Source organism: Marmota flaviventris, chromosome 11, assembly GCF_047511675.1.
Source record: "Marmota flaviventris isolate mMarFla1 chromosome 11, mMarFla1.hap1, whole genome shotgun sequence".
In the NCBI taxonomy this organism is placed as follows: domain Eukaryota; kingdom Metazoa; phylum Chordata; class Mammalia; order Rodentia; family Sciuridae; genus Marmota; species Marmota flaviventris.
This window is the reverse complement of record NC_092508.1, coordinates 8,626,176-8,651,345: the sequence shown is the minus strand read 5'-3', so window position 1 is coordinate 8,651,345 and position 25,170 is coordinate 8,626,176. Positions and strand designations below refer to the sequence as shown.

At 41.4% G+C, this 25,170-nt stretch overlaps 1 protein-coding gene and 1 pseudogene across 6 annotated transcripts in view; both read left to right on the top strand.

Annotated features, from left to right (window-relative positions):
• Positions 1 to 25,170, top strand: part of LOC114097854 (nuclear body protein SP140) — a 69,459-nt gene that overhangs the window by 28,327 nt on the left and 15,962 nt on the right. For 5 of the 6 annotated variants that reach the window (XM_071619571.1, XM_071619570.1, XM_071619569.1 and 2 more), the window contains 8 exons: positions 2,004 to 2,084; positions 3,308 to 3,388; positions 4,478 to 4,558; positions 12,003 to 12,089; positions 12,506 to 12,622; positions 13,416 to 13,469; positions 22,178 to 22,357; positions 23,780 to 23,845. In XM_071619571.1, coding sequence (XP_071475672.1) covers positions 2,004 to 2,084; positions 3,308 to 3,388; positions 4,478 to 4,558; positions 12,003 to 12,089; positions 12,506 to 12,622; positions 13,416 to 13,469; positions 22,178 to 22,357; positions 23,780 to 23,845 — 747 coding nt within the window. The remainder of the gene's footprint in view (positions 1 to 2,003; positions 2,085 to 3,307; positions 3,389 to 4,477; positions 4,559 to 12,002; positions 12,090 to 12,505; positions 12,623 to 13,415; positions 13,470 to 22,177; positions 22,358 to 23,779; positions 23,846 to 25,170) is intronic. The other variant, XM_071619572.1, reaches the window with a different exon arrangement.
• Positions 7,601 to 8,906, top strand: LOC114097673 (chorion-specific transcription factor GCMa pseudogene; annotated as a pseudogene).

Sequence of the window (25,170 nt, the reverse complement as noted above, 5' to 3'; positions counted from 1 at the left end):
CTTTTCCTCTGTCTGACTAACTTGAGAGACCTTCTCTTTTACTTGAATCTTTTCCTCTGTCTGACTAACTTGAGAGGCCTTCTCTTTTACTTGAATCTTTTCCTCTGTCTGACTAACTTGAGAGAACTTCTCTTTTACTTGAATCAATATGTCTTCTCCTTCCTCTACCATTGTCTGAACTGAAGGCTTTGGACTAAGCAAACAAGATACCAACGCCCACAATGGCAATGTGCCAACTGGCAGAGTTCCTGGGTTTCTTTTCCTTTTCCCTTAAATCTTCACCATGATGGTTCCATTGTGATATATTTAACAACTCCTCCTTAAAAAGCCATGGGCTACATTTTTGTATTGTATCAACGTATGCCCTGACTGTTCTTGATTTTACTGAGATGTCTCCTTCCTCTAACAATTTACTTAACACTCTTTCAGTTTGTTTTTTACTAATTTCTGATCCCATATTTCTACTATAATACAACCCAACAAAATGACGCCAAACAAAACAGAAACAGAATGGAACAACAAAAAATCATTATGACAGCCTTTCTATCCTCCTGAAATATCCATCTGTCCTTTCTCCCTATCTATTCCTCAGACGCAAATAATTTTTCTTCAGATGTGAGCAGTTTTTCTTCCGTCTCACTCATCTCCAGGGACAGGCAACTTAAAACAAAAGTGAAACAAAACGAAAGAAGAATCTTAAAATGGCTACCCATCCTCTCGCCCTGCCCTCAGGGGCGAGCAGTTTACCTTATCACTTACCCTCAGTCGTTCCCCATATGGGCCATCAAATGCTGCAGTCTGGCTGGGCACAATTCACGAGCCACTTATCAAGCAGAAAGGAACTTTATTTTTAGAACACACACACTGCAAGCTCTTCAGGAATTCCCTCAGAGCCCAACTGCCACCACCGGCTTCCCACAAGCCTCTCCACACGCCTACTCCTCCTGCTCTTGAGGCCGATTGGCTGGGTCGTGTGGGCGGAGCCAAAAGAGTCCCCCAGTGAGCAGCTCCGTGGTCTGAAAGGGCGGGGAAACAGTCCAATGAGCATCACGGCAGAGGAGCCAATCAGCTGGCAGCTGGAAGTTTGCTGGGGCCCCTTCGGCTGTGGCTCTCAACATATTCCATCCTCAGCACCATGGGAATGTAAGAAAGATATTGTGTCCACCTAAAACTTAAAAATAAATGAATATTAAATATTTTGAAGAGTAGAAACTGCATCCAAGGGAGGGAAGAAAGAAGTGGCAGGCTGAGCACTGAGGTAAGAGTCACAGTGTACACAGTGACTTGTGGAAGAGAGTACTCTCCAGAGGGAGGTCTAAGAAGAAGGTCTTCACAGGAGGAGTGGCCTAGGGACACACTGAGAGTAATGGTCCTCTCTCCAGCAACGTCACCTGCTCTCCGATGACAGAAGATTCCCAGGTGCACATCATAGGGCAGGCCTGTCTTGCCAGCTCATCCTTCCTAGTTCTCCACTGGATGTCTTTCAGGAACTGAACCCTTCCCATTGGAACCAACACCTTGTTTCTGACACTAGAATTCCTGCTTCTCCAGGCCTGATTCTCTTGGTAAAGGACGAGTGCCCTGTTTCCTCTTGCACTCCTCCATCTTGCCCATCCAAGTGAGATGGGAAAGACAGGAAAAACCAGGGAGCAAACACAGACAGGGACAAAGGAGGAGACAGTAGCACATCCAGAGACAGGCCTCTGGAGACCTGGGGGTCAGAGACAAGGGCAGAGACAGCAATGTGCTGTGGAATGGGGGAGAGAAGCAGGTGCTCGGGAGAGGAAATGAACGGAAGCTGGTTCTCGGCCTTGATGAGGATGCCCGGGGTGTGTCCACCTATGGGCCAGGTGATCCTGAAGCACTCACCAGGAGGTTTTCAGATGGGGATTTGTCCCAATCAGGAGAGGCTGAAGCTTCTGAAACCTTTGCTGAGTTATTCTCCACAATTCCCCTTTGGGGGTAACTTGACACCTCTGAAGAACGCCATTTCTTTTCTGCAGAGGGCAGCAACGCCTGTGTAGATGTGCATGGGGAAGAAGAACCACAGGAAGCCCCCTGCTCCTCCCCAGGACATGCACCAGGTAAGGAGGAAGCTGATCCAGCCCTGGGTTGCAGGGTGGGGATGGCCAACACAGGCGTTTGCTGTTGGATTCACGCTGAGCACTCTCCAGCTAGTCCTCAGATGGAAGTCTTTGCATTCACCCAGGACTTTATGTTTTTAAGAAATAAGATCTAGAGGCCCAAATTAGGGAAAATTTTTTAGACAGATGAATGAAAGCAAATCATAACCACGTGGCAAGGAAGCCTTGAGGAAACCGTGGAGAGCAGGTCAATCAAAACACACATTTTGGGGGCTGGGGTTGTGGCTCAGTGGTAGAGCACTCGCCTAGCATGACCAAGGCACTGGGTTCCATCCTCAGCACCATGTTAATGTAAAAGAAAGATATTGTGTCCACCTAAAACTTAAAAATAAATGAAGATTTTAAAAAGTACACATTTTGAAGAGTAAAAACTGCATCCAAGGGAGGGAAGAAAGAAGTGGCAGGCTGAACACTGAAGTAAGAGTCACAGTGTACACAGTGACTTGTGGAAGAGAGTACTCTCCAGAGGGAGGTCTAAGAAGAATGTCTTCACAGGAGGAGTGGCCCAGGGACACACTGAGAGTAATGGTCCTCCCTCCAGCAACGTCACCTGCTCTCCGATGACAGAAGATTTCCAGGTGCACGTCTGTGGGGCAGGCCTGTCTTGCTGGCTCATCCTTCCTAGTTCTCCACTGGATGTCTTTCAGGAACTGAACCCTTCCCATTGGAACCAACACCTTGTTTCTGACACTAGAATTCCTGCTTCTCCAGGCCTGATTCTCTTGGTAAAGGACGAGTGCCCTGTTTCCTCTTGCACTCCTCCATCTTGCCCATCCATGTGAGATGGGAAGGACAGTAAAAAGCAGGGAGCAAACACAGACAGGGACAAAGGAGGAGACAGTAGCACATCCACAGTCAGGCCTCTGGAGACCTGGGGGTCAGAGACAAGAGCAGAGACAGCAATGTGCTGTGGAATGGGGGAGAGAAGGAGGTGCGCGGAAGAGGAAATGAATGGGAAGCTGGTTCTCGGCCTTGATGAGGGTGCCCGGGGTGTGTCCACCTATGGGCCAGGTGATCCTGAAGCACTCACCCGGGAGGGTCTCAGATGGGGATTCGTCCCACCCAGGAGACGCTGGAGCTCCGAAACCTTTGCTGAGTTTTTCTCCACAATTCCCCTTTTGGGTACCTTGGCACGTCTGAAGGATGTCATTTCTTTTCTGCAGAGGGAAGCAATGCCTGTGTGGATATATGTGGGGAAGAGGAACCACAGGAAGCCCCCTGCTCCTCCCCAGGACATGCACCAGGTAAGGAGGAAGCTGATCCAGCTCTGGCGTTTGCTGTTGGCTTCACACTGAGCACTCTCCAGCTAGTCCTCAGATGCAAGTCTTTGCATTTATCCTGGAGTTTTTTGGGAAGCACAAGGAAAAATTCTTGTGAATTCTGTTTGGAACAATATGGCCTTCATTGTTCGAATATGCGTTTTCCCTGCTCATGTTGAAGTAATAAGTTCCAAGGAATGACTCTCTTTCTCTTTTATTGTTACATTATAGTTGTGTATGTTGATGGGGTTTGCTCTTCCATATTCGTACATGCACACGATTTAACAACCTAATTTGGCCAGTATCACTCCCCAGCTTCCCCTCCCCCGGCCCGCTGTGGTTCCTGTCTTTAACTGATCTCCCTTTGATTTTTTGGAATTCGAGTCCCATTTTTATTTTCCTTTTTCCTCTCCAGCTTCTTCATATGAGGGAAAGCATATGACCCTTAACGAGTTAGACCTTTCCCCTTCACTCTTCCCGCCTATTTATGCTAAAAATTCAATATATGATTCTGATCTCTGCACGTCCAATATTTTCTCTGAACTCTCTGGCTCCACCTGAGCATACTAAGATATGTTTCAGGGTCCCTCTGCGTGGTCTGTTGTGACCTTGTATCTCTTCAGTTTCCTGGGAACTGGATACTACCCAGATGGCCCCCACAGACAATCTAGAGGAGGTGGTCAGCCAGCCACTGTGGATTGGAGAAGGCATTTGTGCTGTCTGCTCCCAAGCAACTGCGGAATCTTTGTTTCTCCCCGTCTTCTCCCATTCCGCCCTGCTGCTTGTAGTTACCAGGCAGAGGAGCCAAAGTAAGGGGTCAGAAATAAGAGAGAATGTGCTGTTCAGGGAGGGAGCAAGGTGGGAAGACTGTCCCCTGCCTCTGGTAAGAGTGACAGGAGCTGCCTTAGCCCCCACATCGGGAGGATTCAAAGGCAGGGGGGTCTGAGGCCAGGGACGTCCCCCAGGAGTCACTTGCACTGCCTGGGGCTTCCTGGCCTTCCCGTGTGGGCTTTCCTGTCATGGAATCCTGGGGTTGAACATGGAGTCCTCGAAGGGTTTCATTCTCTTCTGCAGAAGGTAACAGTTGCTGTTTCCAAATGTCTGATGAAGAAGAGGCCCAGGAAGGCTTGGGCTCACCCCCCGCGGGTGAGCCAGGTAAGGCAGGGGAGGGGTGGCGATGGCTGCTGGGTGTTGGGGGGCTAGTGTTTCCTGGTGGGTTTACTCTGAATGTGCTTCATAATGAAATGATCCAGTTACTCTTCACATTTTCCCTTGGCCTTTTGGGGAAATTCAGGGAGACAAGAAATCTCGAGAAACTCTGGGATTAAGGAGTCTTTTTGTTTGTTATTAGGTATTGGTATATGCACTTAAAGTCGAAAAATACTAGGATAAGAGAATGCTCTTTTGCCTTCCTCTTTTCACCACTGTTAGTATTATTATTTGAATTCTTATAACAATTTTTGTTCCCATTCACTCCTTATCTTTTATGGAAATAAAAAAAAAAGCTTAGCATTTCTCTGCTGGTTGATAATTTCTTTACAGTTTTGTCACAAACTTGACAAAGCCTTCAAAGAAACACTAATGTAGTATCTAATTGATAGAATTCAGATGAGCTATTTATAAAACCAGATTCTGGTTTGGACCAGTGTTCTCCCTGTGCCATTGGATTACACAGTGTTTTTTCAGTGTGCTTCAATAATTACGCTCTTCTTCCATCCTCAAAAACTTTAAGACACAGGCAGGGAGATGTTGCTACTGTTTTGAGGAACTAGAAATAAGATGTATATAAGATGCAAGGGAGAGAAGTCCCAAGAGAGAAAAGCAGAGTGGAGATCCACATGGGCTTCAGGTTCTGAGAAGCTGGCATGAGGTTGGGCCATGTTCAATGTCCAAAGCAGAAGTCCAAGGGGCCTTTGGGTACCCAGAAATCCACTAGGATTCAATGGACAGAGATTTTATTTAGCAAATAAAGAATGCTTAGGGAGAGAAGAGGGGGGAAATCACAGAAAATATGTGAATGTAATCTACCATATGAGATAGGAGATACCCAGAAGAGTAGAGCCTGAAGAAGTGAACACAGAGGCAATGTGAAAAAGTAGACACAGAGAAAAAGGCAGATTATCATGGAGACTGGAAATGTCAGGGAGAAGATCCAGAAAGTCAAGGAGAAGCACAGAGGCCCTTTATGAGGTGTAGCAATGAAAATGTGTATAGTATTAAAAGAAGAGGGTACCACTTCATATTCAACCAAAGGCTGAATTCATTGTTTTTTAACCGAGGAAGAGTTGTGCTTATGAGTCCAGTTTTTCTAAATAGCACTCCTATTGAGAAATGTTTGGGGAGAGTGTGGAGCTCAGGGATTGGAGGACCTTTGGAAGTGGCCTTGCATGGGGACTAGCTGACGCTTAGTGAGAGCAGGCTAAGGGGAGCATGGCCCCTACATCTCTGCTGACTGTCAGAATCTTGGGGATGTGATGATGGGCTGGCTTTCAGAGGCCTGTGTCCTGGACGGAAGCTATCATTGACTAATTGGGATGATTCTAGCTTTATTTGTTCATGTGGCCAAAGAATAATGAGTTTTCCTAGGAGTGTAGGAACTTTGAAATCTGTTTCCCCATGAGGAAGTCCCTACTAAGAAGATGCAAGAAAGGCCATGAAGGTATTGTTCATAGCCAAATGTTTTCTGTAAGAGGACACTGGATTAAAACTCCTAGGCTTCTCCCCCACTGAGTGACAGGGCTGCTGGACTGAGTGTTAAGCCTATGGAAGAAGACAGAAAAAAGAGAAGTAGTGATATTTAGTAATTAGTTGATCAAATGACTAGTTCCTTGTGGTTGTAGGGCTGAAGTCACAGCTTTGCTGCTGGTTCTTGGCCAGGGCTTACTCAACCCACAGAGGCCACTCACATCCCCTGACACATGGCCCCTGCATCTCCAAGGGAGCAACAGTGTGTGGAGTCCTGTGCACACTCTGAACTTCTGAGTGCCTCTTCTGCTGCCAGCGGGAAAACATTCAGTACTTTTAAAGGGCTCATGTGACTAGGCCCAGCCCACCTTGATAACCCTCCCCTTCTCAAGGTCAACTCTGCAATACAACGTAACCTAATCATGGGAATAACACCTCACGTTCATAGTTCCTTAGATTAGGGAAGAAAATCTCCAGGAGCCTTCGTAGAATTCTACCTACCAAGCAGTGCTTAACAAAACCCAGAGAAAATAACTGTCTAGATGAGCCACTGATTTCCCCAAGAGAATAATATTAAACGGGACATCAAATGAAAGTAGAACATAAATGTATGAAAGAAAAGAATCTGTCTTTAGACGAGGCTGAAGAGATTATAGTAAATGGATTAGGTGCCACAGGAAGTGAAGTGTAGCTGTTCTGTTTAATGCTTGCAGATCTTAAATCACACATAGTGGAGGAATGCCGATGTTCAGATCAACTATAAACTGATCATGCATGGGAGAATTTTTTTTGAACTTTTAAAATTAGTCCTTGTGTATGTTTTTTGATCTGTCAGTCCCATTTGCAGAAGAGATCTCTACCCAGTACATCTGTAGGGGTATTACTAAAGAAAAGAAAGATATGGATTGCTCATTGTTGGGCCTCCTCCCATAGCTCTCCAACACCATTCTGCTGCTCCAGAATGAAAGCCTATTCACCACACTGCACCAAGGCTTCGGCAACTTGGGCAAATGAAGAGGAGACAGGCTGGAGAAATGATAAGAGAATGAAGATCTACAGTGATTGAATCTGTTTGGGTTTACCCTATGAAACAAGAAGGAAGACATCTGTACTTCTTCACAAGGTTCTTCTCAATGTCCATTTCAGTTACAAGGTCCACAACATAAAGAAGGAGAAAGTTCAGAAGCACACCATAGAATATTCATTACATTGTTGGCTGCTGAGAAGAAACAGGCTGCTTTTACCTATCCTGAGCTGAGAGCATCTAGATTTTGATTGGATTGTTGCCAGAGCTCATTAGCATAGTGTACCCTGACCTGGAATAGGGAACAGGAAAATGACCAGAACTTACTGGGACCTGAACGGGAGATGAGTTCTTGACAATATTGTCTACATCTGGATAAGAAGTCAGAAGGCTAATCCACCTATATCAAGAACCTTTGAGAGCAAATTCTCAAGTTCAAATTGAAGGAAATTGAATAGAGGAAAACGTGTGGGTGACCTGACTTTATCATGGAACCTGACGACTTTGATTCTGAAGACAAAGAGGTATTAAACTGGGACATTAATGACATGAAACTGCCACAGAATGTGAAAAAGACTGACTGTTCCAGGAGTGGCCAGATTCCTATGTGAAGCACATCTACAGCTCAGAGGACAGGAAGGCACAGCGGCACCTGAGCAGCTGGGCCATGCGCAACACGAACAACCGCAACTCTCCCATCCTCAAGAAGTCCTGCCTGGGCATGGTGGTGCGCGGCCACAACTGCTCTACCAAGGAGGGGCGCAAGGTCTACCTGAGAAGACCTGCGATCTGTGACAAAGCCCGGCAGAAGCAGCAGAAGAAAAGTTGTCCCAACTGTAATGGGCCTTTGAAGCTGATTCCTTGCCGAGGCCGTGGGGGCTTCCCCGTCACCAACTTCTGGAGACACGATGGACGCTTCATATTCTTCCAATCAAAGGGAGAGCATGATCATCCAAAGCCAGAAACCAAGTTAGAAGCTGAGGCAAGAAGAGCAATGAAGAAAGTGCATGGGGCACCTGCCTCTGTCTCCCTAAAGCTGAAGGGGAACCCAGGATCGAAGTCTCTTCCAGGTGAAACACAAAGTCAGGGAAGTTTACCTTTAACTTGGTCATTCCAGGAAGGTGTCCAATTGCCTGGCAGTTACAGTGGACATTTAATAGCTAACACTCCCCAGCAGAATTCACTGAATGATTGCTTATCCTTCTCCAAGAGTTATGGTTCAGGGGGAACCACTGATCTGGCAGACCCGACTTCCACCTTAGACCCCACTAAGCTGTATGAAAAATGCAGATTTTCCAGTAATAGGATCTACAATAGTGGAGACCTGTTTCAGCCTTCTGCCTCTGGAGTCTACTCAGATTATGACAATCTGCAAGCATGGAATAAAAACGCTGCTTTGGGGAGAAGCCCTCTCAATGACAACTATTGTCCCCATTATCCTTTTCCTCTGGCCTTGTGACTTCTTTCCTTCCCAGAATTCTTTGGAAAACTTTCCCCAGCAGATTCCCCTGGAACCACGTGCTGCCAAAACTAGCTGCCACCCATTATGGCCAAATCCAGGGGGCGAGCTTTATGAAGAGAAAGTGCCTGTGGATTTCAACAGCTACGTTCCTTCTCTCACTTACCATCCACCACAGGAAGACCCCTTTCTGTTCACCTACACCTCCCATCCTCACCAGCGATGCTCCCTGCCAGGCAAGAACACCAAGTGGGATTTTTGAGGAAGAAATGACCTATATGGGTTTGGATCATTGCAACAATGAAATGCTTCTACACCTCTGTCCTTTAAGATGACTTACATCTTTCGACAATCCCTTCCCTCCTGCAAAAACAAACAAACAAAAGAAACCAAACAAACAAACAAAAAACTACTTTGAGAAATGGCTGGAAGAATTTCCTTAGGAAGCAGCTTTTAAAACATAACTACAGATAAATGGGAATCACAGCAAGTGGTAGGCAAAACATTTTTCATGCAAATAATCTTTTTGCCTCCTCCACCCTAATGCTTCCATCCTCAGTAAGGACTAGAAACTTATCCAGTCTGCTGTGTGAAATGCCCTCTGATCTCCCCACCCCACACTCATTGTTTGGGGCTTTTAGCACCTCTGCTACCTATTGGGTTTCATTGTCACAGACACATATCAAATGGAGCAAAGATGTGAAGAGTCCACCTGCTTAGGATCTCCTCCATGCCTTCTTTTTCATAACAAAAAAATGACAGAACCCAGAAACAGAGGGTAGAAAGAGCTGCAGAAGTATATAAAGATAAATAGTCTAGAATTGATATATTTAATACTTTGTTTAGTAATCAAATTCATTTATAAAATATGTATTTTCTAGTTGAGTTCTAAGACTTGTCAAGACAAGAAGCATGAACTAACTCCATAAAGGAGAGCAGAATTAAATGGACACATGAAGAGAATTCCAGTGTTCTACTACATTACTCACGTCCTTCTCCCTCCTCCTCGCTGACTTCACCTTTTAAAGGGATTTGATTCTGTCCTATTTAAGTTATTCTTTATTCCACCTAACTCAGTGCCAAATTCGTAATATGTAATATGTAATATGTAATATGTAATATGTTTGCTTAGAAAAGTATCTTTGGGGACTGGGCATGTTGCTCAATGCTGAGGTGTGTTTAGAACGCACAAGTCCTTGGGTTCAATCCTCAGCACCGAAGAATAAGAAAGAAAAGTCTGTATAATTAACATGGTCATGATTGGCTAGCCATAGTTGAATGCCAGTTCCCCCTCTTTGCTGAAGTGTGTTAATGCAAACAAATAAGTATTTTTAAAAATAGATGATTTTTTTTATTTGTAACAAACACACATGATATAAAATTAAAAAGTAAAAAAGAAAAGAAAGATATGTAGATATTTTGTAATTTTGTTCTGAAAGTAACAGTTTCTGGTTGGGATATGGGAACATCTGGAGATTTCCCCCCTTCTTTTACAGAAGTACTTACCAAATGTGTTACTTTCTTTCTTTCTTTTTTCTTTTTTGGTACTGGGGATTGAACCCATGGGCACTTAACCACTGAGCCACATCCCATTCATTTTTATATTTTATTTAGAGACAGGGTCTCACTGAGTTGCTTAGGGCCTCACTAATTTGCTGAGGCTGGCTTTGAACTTGCAATCCTCCTGCCTCAGCCTCATGAGCCACTGGGATTACAGGCATCAGCCACCACGCCTAGCTGAAATGTGTTATTTTTGACATGTCAAAAGTCCCTCCTTGTAATCCAGTTACCCTTTCTTGCCATTTATTCAGATGGGTGCAAGAGTTAGAATCATAGGGAGTCTATAAAGGAGGGGCAAGTTTTGTCAGGGAATGCTTGTGGCTTTAAGGAAGATAGTCGTGTGACAAACAGCAATGAGGCCATTGCATTCAGCAATGAATGTGAATGGCGTGGGACCCAGGCATGGAACACTGGGATCACCAATCAGAGACTCAAAAGGAGACACATGACCAATGACACGAGAATAACTTAATCCAGCTTGCATACTACCTAAATGATTTGTGGTTCAAACTGACAAGACACCAAGTTGCCCTCTTGAAGGTTGTGATGAGGAACCCAAGACAAAGTGTGACCAAACATCTTTGCACAATTTGGCTACTGTCTATGAACCCACATCCATCAGTTTGGGGGGCTGACTTGGATTAAGGATTTATTAGACCTTTGTCTCCATATATGTGCTTTGGATCACATTCTTTTCTTTTTTTAAAAATATATTTATTTATTTTTATGTGGTGCCGAGATCAAACCCAGTGCTTCATGCATGCAAGGCAAGTGATCTACCACTGAGCTACAACCCCAGTCCCAGGATCACATTCTTTTAATATTCAGAAAGCACAGTAAAATCAGAAACAGACAATACAAGACTTTTTAAAACAGACAAAAGTGAGAACAAATGATATAGTGGAGAATAAGTACATAAGTAGAGGGAATAATTGCTAGATGCTGTACTTCCAAACCAAAATATCTAAACAAAACCAAAATAAATCAGATGAAACAAATTAAATCAGATAAATTCAGAAATAAAAGCCCAGGGAAACAATCCAGAGCTCAAGTGTTGTTAATGCTGATTCATTTGGCAGTGGACCAGGAAGACCACTGAGCTAGGCCCAGGCCCAAGAGGTATGGAATTGACCACTGTGTGGTCCAAGGGTCCCATTGGACCTTCTTAAGCAAGTCTTCCAGAGGATATTGGTGGGGACTCCAAAATTTGAAGAGAAAACTCATCACTCAATATCTGAGCTCAGTATCTGAAATTGCTAAGCAAAGGTCCCATTGGGAGGTGACACTGTGCTTATGGGACACAGTCTCTATGAAACAGGAAACTGCTGATTTTTTATCGAGTTTTGGAAAAATAAGGATTTCAGGACCCAACCCTTCTAGAAGCAGGAGTGTTTATGAGTATGTTGGCATTTAGCCACTGTTCAGGCTTTTTAGGGGGTGTTGGCTGATGGCTCAATGTCAGTCCTGCAGGGCTGCCTCTGACTGGCTGACTTTGAGCAATGTGGTTAGTGATGTAAGTAGTCACTGGCCAGTTGGGATGAGTTTGAAAATGGTTCTGCTGGGTACTCTTTACTATTTCCAAAGAACAACTAGTGGGTTTTTTTTTTTTTTATTTTCTGGAAGAAAAGAGCTTTTTAAAAACAATTTTCTGGGCTACAAGTAGAAAGATAAAAGTTTTAGAAAAGGCAAATGAGGTGTCAAATGGAAAGAGCAGGGCTCTGCTGGATCTTGGGTGTGGTTATTGAGCAGATATTATTCCTCCCCCAGTTCATCTTAGCCTAGAACTTCAGTGTGTGTCATGGGAGCACCGGGACTCTTCCCTGGTCACTGTCTCAGGATCCATGGACTGTAATCTTCTTGTTTCTCATTAGTATCTGGTGAATTAGAAGATCGCCAAACGAATAAAGAAGGAGAGTCAGAAGAGCTTACTTCCAACCTGCTCTGCTCTGATGGACAAGGTAATTAGGACTTAAAAATCATTAAAACAGACACAGTTCTGATAAAGAGGAAAAAACATGATTTAACTTTTGATGATTTCAAGTTTTACCTGGTGTTTAAGGCACAGAAGCTAAGAAGGGAAAATGGTACCCAGCCTTCTGCTTAAATATTCTTACCTTCCAAAGATAATTATTTTCTACTCACGCTTTACTGAAAGTTTTGGGCCCTTTTCATAAACACAAGTACATATCCCTTAAAAAAATTAAAAGAAAGACAGGAAGGGGAAAAAATTAAGACTGAAAGGAAGAGTCAGATACAGGAGAATAATGAAGGGAAATTTTTCAGAGGAAGAAATAGAGAAGTGGGGACCAAAGGGTGTGGGGGAAAAGGTGGCAAGGCAAATGAGATGTCTTCAGAAATCATAATTTTGTTCCAGACACAGAGCAACCAGCACAGGGAAATAAGAAGTGTACCTGTGTCATGTGTTTCTCAAGAGATGTGCCAGGAGGCTCAGGAACAGGGGCGGACAGCAGCCAAGCGCAGGATGCCACGGGTAAGGCTGCGGGGGCCGTGGTGCGGGCGGGCTTTGGGAGGGCTTCGTGGGTACCACGGGCCCCGGTAAAGCAGCGACTGGTGATGCAGTCCACCCCAGAATCCCTCTCTCTGTGTTTGCTTGGCCTGAGGCTTTTGGGAACTGCAGGGAGGCTAGAAATCTTTATACAGTCCCATTTAACAGGATGGGTTCTGTTGAGCATGTAAGCATGATGTAAAAATGCACTCTTTAAAAATGGCAGGTACCTTCTTTACCACAGTTAAACACAATTTTCCCAGGAACCCAAGGAAGCCACCTCAACTTCCGCTGGTAGACTACAGTGTCACTTTCCCACAGCCTTGGAAAGGTGTCTGTCCACAGGCAGAGTCCTGCTGTCTAACTGGCAGGAGGAAAGGCTTCAGACCAGCTCTTCTCAATCCAGGGCATGTTTTCTACTGAGATTCTCCACCGTGTCACTGATTTGCACAGGGATTGCCTAGAAAATTTTGCAAAATTTAAAATCTTATTTAATCTGTAGAAAAATCTAAAGGCCTAAGCAAGGGCAGGGGCATCTGTTTCTATTACCAAAGAAACAGTTTTTCAAAGTCCTGTTGTGGAAAAAAAGAAGACCCAGGGCCCCTCCCGAACGCTTACTTCTCAGTTCAGAAGGTTTTTGGATTCTTTTACAAGGAAGAATGAAATGATAATCCAGACATTTTTGTAAGTGTAATTTCTGCAATTAGAAATTGTCCTAAGACTTGTTTACTTTTATTTATTAATATATATTTCCTCATTATCTCTTGTTATTTTCTAGACACTGTGAATATTGGAAACCAAGCTACTTTAGGAAAACCCAAGAGCAAAAGAAGTAAGAATAAATGAGACTTTACTTGCTTCTAATGTTGCAGATGAGTCTTTAATGCTTATTATTATTATTATTACCATGCCATGGTAGACAGAATAATGGGCTCCCAAAGATGTCTGTGACTGAATCCTTGGACTTTGTAATCTGATTTCTTCCAGATAGAGTTAAGCTAGGGACCTGGAGAGGGAGAAACTATTTTGAATCATCTGGGTGGGCTCAATCTAATTTTATCGGCCTCAGAAAGTGGAGAGGCTTTCCTGAGAGAGGGAGGTGTGATTGTGGAGGGGTGGTGGGAAGGGTGCAGTGTTGCTTAGTTTGGAGGTGGAAGAAGGGACCAAAGCATGTGATTGGCCTCAGAATCTGGAAAACTCAGGAATGTAGATTCTTCCTACAGCCACCAGAAAGAGACTTCTAACTCATATAACTATCAGATCATAATTTTGTGTTGTTTTAAGTCCCTAATTGTGTGGTAATTGTTATGGAAGCAATTGAGAGCAAATCAGCTTTTGGTACAGACAGGCACTGTATAGTGGCATTTCTGCACTAGCAGACCACAGATGTGGTGGTCCTGCAAGATTGCATCACCTAGTGAAGTTGTAGCTCTCTTAGTTGGTGTAAGTACATTCTGTGATGTTTGTGTAGTGACAAACCACCTGCAACACTTTTCTCAGAATGTGTCTCCACCGTTAAGTAATGTATGACTCTACTTGGAAGTGGGGTGCAACCATAATGCATTCCTAAAAATGTGGAAGTGAGTGGATTTAGGTAGTGAGTAGAGAATGGAAGGATTGTAAATAGCAGGATAGAAAGGCTTAGAATGTCTTGAGCAGATCATTGGTAGAAATATGGATGCTAAAGTCTCTGCTTGAGAGCACTCAGAAGGGAGTGAAGAACATGGTAGAGAAATTCTGTGTTGTCTCAGAGAATGCCTAAATCAAACCCAACAGACGTTTAGTAAAAGTATGAAGGCTGCCGATATCACAGGGGAGGCCCAGAAAGGAATAAAAACGTGTCTTTGGAGACTGGTGGGAAGGGGCTCTTTACTATATAGTGGCAGAAGGCTTAGTGAAATTCTGTCCCGCCACTCTGGAAAGTCAAGAGGTTTCAAAACAGAGTTAGAAGGTGCATCCTGCTATCTTTGCCAATTATAGTAAAGTTTAAGAGGAAAGGGATCAATTGAGGGAAGAACTGCTAAAAGAAAAGAAATGAAGGCTTGGTGAGCTGGAAAATTCTCATCCTGTCCAGGTTACAAAAGATGCTCAGATTAGGAGACTCACTGTCAGGAAAGTGTGCTTTGGTCAGAGGTGACCTAGATAGAATGTCTGTGAAGCTTTTTGCTAGTGCCTGGGAAGTCGTGTAAGGTTGGAGTGTTCACTCAAAAATAGGTTCTAAGAAGAGAGGAAGTGTGGGACTATAGATCCATTCAGTCATCTTATCAGAAGTTAAAAACATATATGGGTATCTAGGGAAGATCTATGGGGTGCCTATTGTCTAATGGAATGCCCATGACATATGTGGGAGATCCCTAGGATTCTGAGAATATTGTAGCAAGAGAAACAATGTGGTCCATGTTCTGTAGAATTTATAATCTGTTACTGTAGGTGGCAAAAGGGAATTTGAAGATAGGAATAAGGGCTGGAGATATGTGGCTCAGTCGTAGAGTGTTTGCCTAGCATTCACGCGACCCTGGGTTCAATCCCCAACACTGCAAAAGAAATTTTTAAAAATGAAGATAGGATTAAGTTAAGGATACTGAGGTAGGGAGAGTATTCTGGAGTATTTGAATGGTGCAATCAAATCACATGGAGTTTTAAAATCAGAGATCCTTTTCTCCTTTGGAAGGAGGGATACCTAAGGGCATAGGACCACAGGAGAACCATCAGAGAGGCACAGTGTAGCTGGCTTTGAAGATTAAGTAGGGTCTCTGAACCAAAGGTTGTAGACAGCTGTGGGAAGCTGGAAAGAACAAAGAAATGACTTCTCCACTAGTGCCTCAAGGAGGAAACAGATGCCTTGTGGGACTGCAGGACCCACAGCTGATTTCTGACCTGTAGAACTGTGAGTCAATAAGCTCATGTTGTTTGAAGACACTAAGTTTATAGTAATTCATTATGACAGCAACGGAAAACCAGTACATTCAAAAGACAAAAAAAAAAAAAAAAAAAAAAAAAATCCACCATATATAATTATATTAGATTTGAACTTTTTTCACTGTATAATTTCATTTCTATTAAATACTTAGTTAAAATTATAGAGACGAGAAGAGTGGTAGTTGCTAGGATATATTAGATTTTTAAAAATATAAATTTGTTTTTTTAAATGGTTTATATCTTTATGTTATTTTTTTTCTGATGTTAATACACACACACTTTGGTGTATATTTTCCTGTATCTTTTTAATATTTGTATTTACACATTTAGAAAAATCCTGTTTATCTAATAAATCTATTCATACTGCTATGTCTCCCTCAATTTAAATCAGTATATCATACACTAGACCCAATAACCATTTAATATTTTACTTAGTTTTATTTCATTCCTATTTTAATTTGCAGTGCTTTTACTTTGGGTACATTTTTCATTTGCTATGACCATTAAGTTTCCTTCTCTACAAATACCTGGAACATAGGCCTTGTTGGTGTCTTATGTTGTTCTCTTTACCATGCAGAATAACTGTAGAACTACTTGTATATTTTACCTGCATATGTTGCTATATTTTGTTTCATTAGATGTTATTCTTTTAGGTTTTTTTAATTGCATCTTTATCCTAGAGAAATTTGAAAAATTTATGTAGTCAAATCTCTCAGCTTCTTTCTTGATGGTTTTCAGGTTTTATATAAGCTTTATTGAGAATATTTTCTACCTCGAGACTTTGGAAATATTTTTATTTGCTTCTAGAGTAATTGAAATACTTAGTATGTTTCAACGTTTAATATTTGTATTTACACATTTAGAAATAATCCTGTTTATCTAATAAATCTATCCATACTGCTATGTATCCCTCAATTTAAATCAGTATATCATACACTAGACCCAATAGCCCAGTAATGTAATGAGACTCACCTTTTTGTGTCTGATGTGAGATAGTATTCATAAAAAATAACCCCAACATTAAATGTCATTTAATGTACTTTTTCTGTCATACACAGATCTGTGTCTGGAATCAACTCCGAATCACTAGTCTGTTTATTTCAGCTAACATTATATTCAAAAACAAAATGCTAAAATCTTTTCTTTTAAGATCAGAAGCATCTCACCTTATCCCTTCAACACAGCACTGGAAGTTCTAGCCAGAGGAATTAGGCAAGAAATAAATAAAAAGTGTATAAATCAGAAAGCAACAAGTAAAACTCTTTGCAGATAATATGACCTTATAAATAGAAGCTTCTAATGACTCTATCCCCAAATAATTAGAACCAATAAATGAATTCAGTAAAGTTACAGAATACAAATATCAACATAACAAAGCTCAGTAGTGTTTCTCTATATTAACAACAAACTAACCAGAAAATCCCTATATAATAGCATCAAAAAGAATAAAACACTTGGGAATAAATTCATTCCAGGAGGTGAAATACTTATATACTGAAAACTACAAGACATTGGTAAAAGAAATTGAGCAATGCAGAAATTAATGGAAAGATATCTCATGTCCATGGATTGGAAGAACTAATACTGTCAAAATGTCCATATGCCCAATGTGATCTACAGATTCAATACAATTCTTACTAAAATTCCATTGGCATTTTTCATTGAAATAGAAAAAAGTGATCCTAACATGTATATGGAACCACAAAAGACCCCACATCAGCCAAGTAATCTTGAGAAAGATGAACAAAGCTGGAGCCATCACACGCTGACACACTTTACTATGAAGCTTTAATAATCAAACCAATACAGCACTGTCACACAGATACACAGACCAATGGGACAGAATAGAGAGCCCATAAATATAACCGCACATGTGTGGTCAAATAATCTTTGATAAGGGCACCAAGGGAATAGTTTCTTTATGTAGATCTTATATGTTTTTTAGTTTCCTTATCAGCTTTAAAATTCACCACTTTAGGGTAAAATGGAACAAATGTGTACACATTTAACAAATGGGTGGTCATATAAATACCTTGACAATCCGCGTAGATTTCCATCACCCCCAAAGGTTCTCTTGTGTCCCTCTCCCAACCCCCTGGCTCTTGGCAAGAAGTAACCTCTTTTTATACATATAGTTTTTCTTTTATGAAAATTCATATAAATGGGGTCATACAATAAATAGATTATCTATATCTGACTCATTTCACTCTTTTTTTTAAAATTTTTTATTGTTGGTTGTTCAAAACATTACATAGTTCTTGATATATCATATTTCACACTTTGATTCAAGTGGGTTATGAACTCCCATTTTTACCCCATATACAGATTGCAGAATCACATCAGTTACACATCCATTGATTTACATATTCATTTCACTCTTAACATAATGCTTTTGAGACTCATTCATCTTGCTGTATGTATCAGTAATTACTCTTGTTTTTATTGCCAGGAAGTGTTCCATTGTATGGATACACAGAGATAGTTTATCTGTTTATTTTTTATAATCATTGAGCTGTTTCCAGTTTCATCTATCACAACAAAGCTGCTAGGAACACATGCATACAAATATTTGGGTCAACATATTATTTCATTTTTCTTGGTTGGATACCTAGGAGTGGTACAACTGGGTCACGTGAATATAAATACAGGTTTGATATTTTAAGAATCTGCCAAAACATTTTTTTAGATTGATTGTTCCCTTTTACATCCCCACCAGAAATTCATGATAGTACTAATTGACCTACATATTGCAGATAGTCTTTTGTTAGTTTTAGGTCTTACAGTCTGTGGCTTTCCTTTTAATTTTCTTAACATTGTTTGTTAAAGAGCAAAATTTTAAAATTTTGATGAAGTATCCTTCTATAACTTTTCCCTTTTATGGTCTGTGATTTTAGGGTACTACGTAAAAAGTCTTTGCCTAACTCAAGATTTTATTTTTGTTCAAGAAGTTTTATGTTATTAGTGTTTTAGATCTATGACCTGTTTGGGTTAGTTTTCCTATATGGTATGAGGTAAGGATTGAAAGATTGTTTTTTCTTGGCATATGAATTTCCATATGAACCATTTGTTGATGAACCATTGTGAATTCTTTCTGAATTAAATTTATTGCTTTGACATCCTTGTTGAAAGTCAGTTGGCCATGTGTTTGGGTCTATTTCTGGCTTTTATTATATATATTATATATGTAAAAATACCTGAAATCAGGAAGTGTAAGTCTCTGATTTTTTTTTTCAAAATCATTTGGGTATTTTCAGCCCTGTGCATTTTGAAGCTTCTTCTATCTTTCAGTTTAGCCCCCTTGAGATCACATCCTTGTCGAAGGTGCCTGCTGAGCTTCAGCTATAATACATATTCTAGCCACTAGATGGAGAGGAGAGGACGGAGAGCAAAAACCATCTTCCTCAGAGATTTATTCCTTTTTTCAGAAGTGTCCCCAAGTTTTCCCTCCTTCCACAATGATATTTTGCTGTGGTCTTATGGCCAGATTTAAGCTGGTAGCCACACCATCTGCAAGAGAGGCTATGAGCTGTGGAGTCTTCTCTGGAAACATCTATCTTTCCAATACTGAAGGGGTTCTGTCAGTTAATTAGGAATGGGAAATGGATATCTGAAAGCCAATATAAAGACTTGATCATGGATTCTTTAAGATTGTTGAATGTTCCTTTGCATTCTAATGTGTGGTCAATACTTACAAATGTTCTATGCCACTTGAAAATAATACCCAACTGAGCTGTATGTTGAGCTGTGGCTTTTCTTCATATGCCTCTCCTCTTCAAGTGCCATCTTGTTTAAATCTTTTTCCATGGTAAGTTAGGTTCTATTTCTTCCACTAGATTCATATAGATATGTTAAATTTGCCCACGAGGTTTGTGTGTTTTCCAACTCCTGCTTATTCTGTTGGTTTACTTTAAGTACTTTGAGGCTTTTCATGACATTATAACTTTTAAGTGAATTTTTTTTCTTTTGCAATTAACCATGTGCCATGTTATCTTAACTGATGCTTAACATCTCTTTTGTGGAGTGCTGACAATTGTTCCACAAACTTTTGGGGTTTTTTGTGCTTCTTACTCCCTTTGTGTTAACCTCTCAAGTGCAGCTTTGTTTTGTGTCCCTTATAACAACACTCAGCTCTTGTAATTGTATATGATCATCATAGACTTTTAATAAAGTTTCTTTTGTTTACACTTATTTTGATTCCTGATTCATATGGATCCATGCCCTCTATACTCTTGCTGACCATTCTTTCTCTCTCTCTCTCTGTGTGTGTGTGTGTGTGTGTGTGTGTTTCCTGTTTTCTGACAGATGGATAAAAAAATTATATATTCCTTCCCCTCCCCTCCCCCCAGCCCCCTGCTATTTGGAAATTAGAGATAACATTTCTGTAATTTTTCAACCATGTGCCAATCCTAGAAGATGGCAAATATCTTACCGTGGTTTCACTAGAAATTGAACATTCTACCTCTACCACTTAACTGTTGTTATTTAATATTTTGTCTTTTATTTATGAATTTGGAAACATTCTTTTGTGGTTGATATTTACTTAGATCAAATTTTTAAAATTATTTTGTGTACTCAATAATTATTTTTTTCTTTGGCTCCACTCTTTATCTAGCTGAAGTAAATCCTTCAGGTATTTTAGCAAGTGATCTCTAAGTAGTAAGTTTTTTCCAAATCCTGTATGTGCAAATTATCTTTATTTTTATAGGTTTTTAAAATCTAAGTTGACAATTTGATGTTGACATGTATTTCTCAGTGCAGTAAAGTGATCACCACATCGCCTTCAGGACTCAGTGTGTGACTGATGAAAGTACTTTTTATTGTAACTATTCATTTTTGGCAAGTAATTTGTTCTTTCTCTCCAAATACATTTTCCATGAACATTGAATCATGAAATTTTTAAACATCCAGAGAACCTGGGAGAATATTTCGGTGAACACGAATGTCCATTCACGTGCATTCACAGATGCTATTGTATTATTCCTGCATATTGGCTTTACCACATTTCTATCCATCCGTTTCTCTGTCCATTTGTTAACTCCTCAAAGTTGCAGAAATCAGTACACCTCCCTGCACACACTTCAACACACATATCATTACCTGGAGTTCAAATATTTTTTGCAATCCTTTTTAAACAATTTATAATAAAACATAATTATCAAGTTTACCATCTGATGCATCCTGGTAATTGTATCATTCTGTACAATCGAAATCCTCAAGATGCAGAAAATGACATCACCCTGGGGAGATTCCCTGTGCCCTTTCTGCCCCATGCCTAGAGAGCAACTGCTACTCTTTATTTTTTTTTTTTTCATGATAACTTAATTTGGGTTGTTTTAAAACTTTTTATATAATTAAGGTTCACAGCATGTTCTCATTCGCATAAGCATCCCTTCACTCTGCATAAAGCTTTTGAGGTTCATCCACATTGTGAGTGTGGCAGTAGTTTCTTTTTATTGCTGAGTGGTGTGCATTGTCTAGATTCACCATTGTCTATACAGTCTCCAATCTTCGGATGCCTCCAAGTCTCCAGTTTGAGCTATAATGAGAAAGCCTCCATGAATGTCCTGTAGAAGTCTGTCTGGGGCCAGGCGCTTTCCTACCTCTTGCATAAATACATAGGCGTGAAATGCTCTGCCGCAGGATAGATGTATCAGCTCTCCCCCTGGGTGTGCGTCCCAGATCTGTGAAGGTCATGCTATAGAGGAGGCCTGAGCAGGTGACGCACACCCAGGGCTGTGGCAGCTGAGGGACACAATGCATAGGAAACTCCCAGCCTTAAAAGGCGACTCAGAGCAAATTGGATTTGTTTCCCACAGTATTTAATAAATGTCATAAACCACAACTGCTTTAGGTCTCTGACAACCACCTCTAAAGTACAAGTGGTCCTGTTGGCGTGAGGGGGCAGGTTAATAGCCTGGCTTTCACACAAGAAGTCCAAGGCCCAGGGCACACATGGTCCCCTGGAAAAGAAGTGTTTGCAAGTACTGAGTTCCTCCTCCATGTTAGGCAGAGGGGAGGTGGACAGTGCCTCTAGCATGGCCTCTGGACAGCTGTAAGCCTTGGTTTCCTGTTCAGCTCATTGACTTGGGAGGATACTGACTGAGGACAGTGTGTCCAATCCACCCTTCGTCCACGATGGCAATAGGTGGCATTCATCTCTGCATCCCCAGTGGTGAGAGAGCCGCACCAGGGTGTTTTCCTATGGACAAGGGACCTAGTGGCAGCTCTGAAAGGCAGACATTATCAGTGCTCCTCTTTCCTGCCTACCTTCTAGGGGTTGAGACGTTCCTTCTCTGATGCTTGGAGTCTTGCTCTCACTTTGCTGCCGCACAAGCTGTGTGTGCCATTCCAGTGGCTGTAGCTTCATCTTTTTTTCTAATCATCTCCTTTTCTCACCAAGACCTTCCATCCACAAGGGTCTGATACAAACAGGGCAAAAGCATTTTTAGACAATGTAACTGGAATTAAACCAGACTCCCCTGGGCACTCTGAAAGCTGTATACACTAAGTTATGGAGGAAAGAATGAGCAATGGTCAGAACAGAGGCCTAAATTTTCAAGAGAGGCTCGTATATCACCTATAAGGACTCCATCCCTCACTTTTGTCCTGGTCATTATCCAGGAAGGCAGTGGTCCCTCTCTGCACTGCTACCTTTCGAGAGCAAACTGCCCTGCAAGGTATGTGGACAGGAGGAGAGGAGGGACGCAGAGTCAGGCAGTGAGCACACTGTTGCATACCTGTTTGGTAAAGGGCACATCCCTATCAGGCTGCAGATGGTCCTCATCGCCAGGCATGACACTGGTGAGTTTCCATGGTTGCAAGGGCGTGGCCCAAGTCAGCTGACCTGCAACCTGAGGGGTGGGTGTTGAGGTACTGCCAACAGCCCTAAGAGGGGCTCGAAGGTCTGATCTATGTACCAGGAGCAATCAAAGCACCTTGGTTTCCCCCTAGAGGGACAATTCAGCAGGAGTCGCAAAGCTAGTAGGCAGCAGGAGCCTCCATGTGAGAAACAGCATCAGCTGCCAACAGCAGAGACCAGGCGCTACTTGGCACTTCCATGAGAGACCCACCCACCAGGCCTTTCGGCAACCAGAGACTGTTTCCACAGTTCATGGCCCCAGAGAAGTGTGCCCTTAATCTGCCACTCCTATGGTTTCCCATGTGGTAGACCAAATACGTAAGCCATTGAAGCAAGACCCAATTGTCTAAGTTCTGCCAACCAGGAGGAGTGACCACGTCCACTCTTGGCTCTGCATAGCTGTCTCTGAGGCTGAACAGCCATAGCAGCCCAGCCTCGCCAAGCATGAGTGAACCAGGCCCAGGCCTCAGGGGAATCTCAATGAGCCGAGGCCCCCACCAACCCAGAGGCTTGCTTCAGGCTTGAAGCAGAGGTGCCACTAGGCAAAGTCCCTGTGTTCTTGACAATACCGTTTCCAGTTGAAGAGCAAGGTGTTTTTGAACCAACCTTCCTTGTCAGTTCTGGAGCCTGAGTTGACCCACCCAAAATGGGCTTCTCAGGTGGGGCAGTCAAGGCCTCTCTCCTCCAGTCATGCTTTCACTTCTAGCAAATGAAACTCTAGAAGGTGGCTGTCACTATAGTTGCCAATAATTCTATACAGTCTCCATTCGCTCAGTGCCTGTGGTCTTATGCATTCATTCCTGTGCATTCAAATCATTCAAAGGAAAGCCACAACAGCAAAACAAAGAACCCACTGTGGTTCCTTAAAGTGCTCCAGGCTCTTTGGGAGCTCGATTAAATATGTGAGAGGATTTGCATTGCAACTGCAAGAGCATAGAGATTATTTAACAAAGACTCTCCACATCCCAGTTGAGAACTTACCCCAACTTCCAGGACAGTCTACTACCCATCACATTGTCAGACTCAAGAAATGTGCCTTCTCCTTGCACATTTGAATTTACATGAAAAACGCTTAAAAAGGAAACACTAATAAATAACAGTGACAGTTGTCATCTAGTTAGAAGGCAGGAGTTTATTTCCTCCTCTTTGAATTTTCAAAGAAATGTGGTCTCTGACAGTCTCCCAAGCTTGGGAGCCAATGCAAAGGCAGGATTAAAATTTTACTCTCTAATCAACTTCCACTTTGCTATATTGGGTGTTGACAGTTTTTCCCCATTGCAAACAGTTCTTGAATACTACTGACCTATAAGGCTTGGAGACTTCGATTTATAGCCCTGAATGATTCACTTCATTATTTTTTGAAGGAAAAAAGAAAGGACATAACTGGTCAAGAATAAGAAGGAAAAGGCCACAAAACATACTTCAAAAAGGTAAGCAGGCAAAGTGAAGTAGGGGCATCCTACGAGTTTATTAAGGCACTGCTCATTGTATGCTTGGAGGCGGGCAACCTCCCGAGGGCCATAGTGGTTTCATAGCTACTGTATTGGGTAGGCTAAGATGCTGTAACAAAGAGGTCCCCAAATACAATGGCTTTTACAAAATGGTTTATTTCTCATACATGTTACTGACTCATCCAGCAGTAAATGATCCACAGTTAATATAGGGAGGTGTTGCCATTCTCAGTATGTGGCTTTATTTCCTAGTTTGAGAAATTCTTATTACTTGGAAAGATGTCCCAAAGAAGCATAAATGAACAAAGCAGGTTGTCTATGTATGCATATGCATGTGGGCATGTATGGGCATTATAAAAAATACATGTATGTAAACATATATTTATGAAAGTATGTATTTAAATGTCTATAAATTCAGATCTGTACATATATATTTATCTGTATATAGGGACATAGATGTGGACATATAGAAAAATCAGTGGTAGTTCAACCATAAAACTATATGCATTGGTTACACTTGGTCAATGGAATAAAGGTATTTATATTTTTATTTCTAGTTTTAAAATGTATGTGTATATATTAAAATATTTAACATGTTCAGCTTTTGTAATGCAAAAACGTTATTTAAAAAGTAGTGGCTCAGCAATAGAGTGCTCGCCTAGCATGAGTGAGGCCCTGGGTTTGATCCTCAGTACCGCATAAAAGTAAATAAACAAAATAAAGCTATTGTGTCCAACTACAACTAAAAAATAAATATTTTTAAAAATTTTAAAAAGTAATACATGCAAAGAGAATATTTTTGAACAAGTTAGTTGTGACTATCTCTACATAGTAATGTTTCATACAATTTTATTTTCTAAATTTCTTTAATGTATATATTATTTATAATCAGTTCCCTAAAATCTTATTATTTTGAAGGTTTTTTGTTTGTTGGATTGTTTTTTGTTACAGCGGATTGAATGCAGGGGTGCTTCTTTACTACTGAGCCCTTTTTACTTTTTTTTTTTTTGAGACAAGTTCTCACTAAGTTGCTTGAGGGTCTCATTAAGTTGTTGAGACTGGCCTTAAACTTACAGCCTCCAAGTTTCTGGTATTTCAGACATGAGCCACAATATCCAGCCCCCAGATCTTATTTTATAAAAGGTCTAAGGAATTCCTTTCTCCTAGACGATGAAGGCTAACCCTTGTTTTCCGAATGACTGTCAATTTTGAAATAGTAGATTTTAAAAATCCTATTAAGGATTAAAATTTTCACCAAACTATATATATCTTATGTTTTTGACAATTATATGGCTCCCCTATAG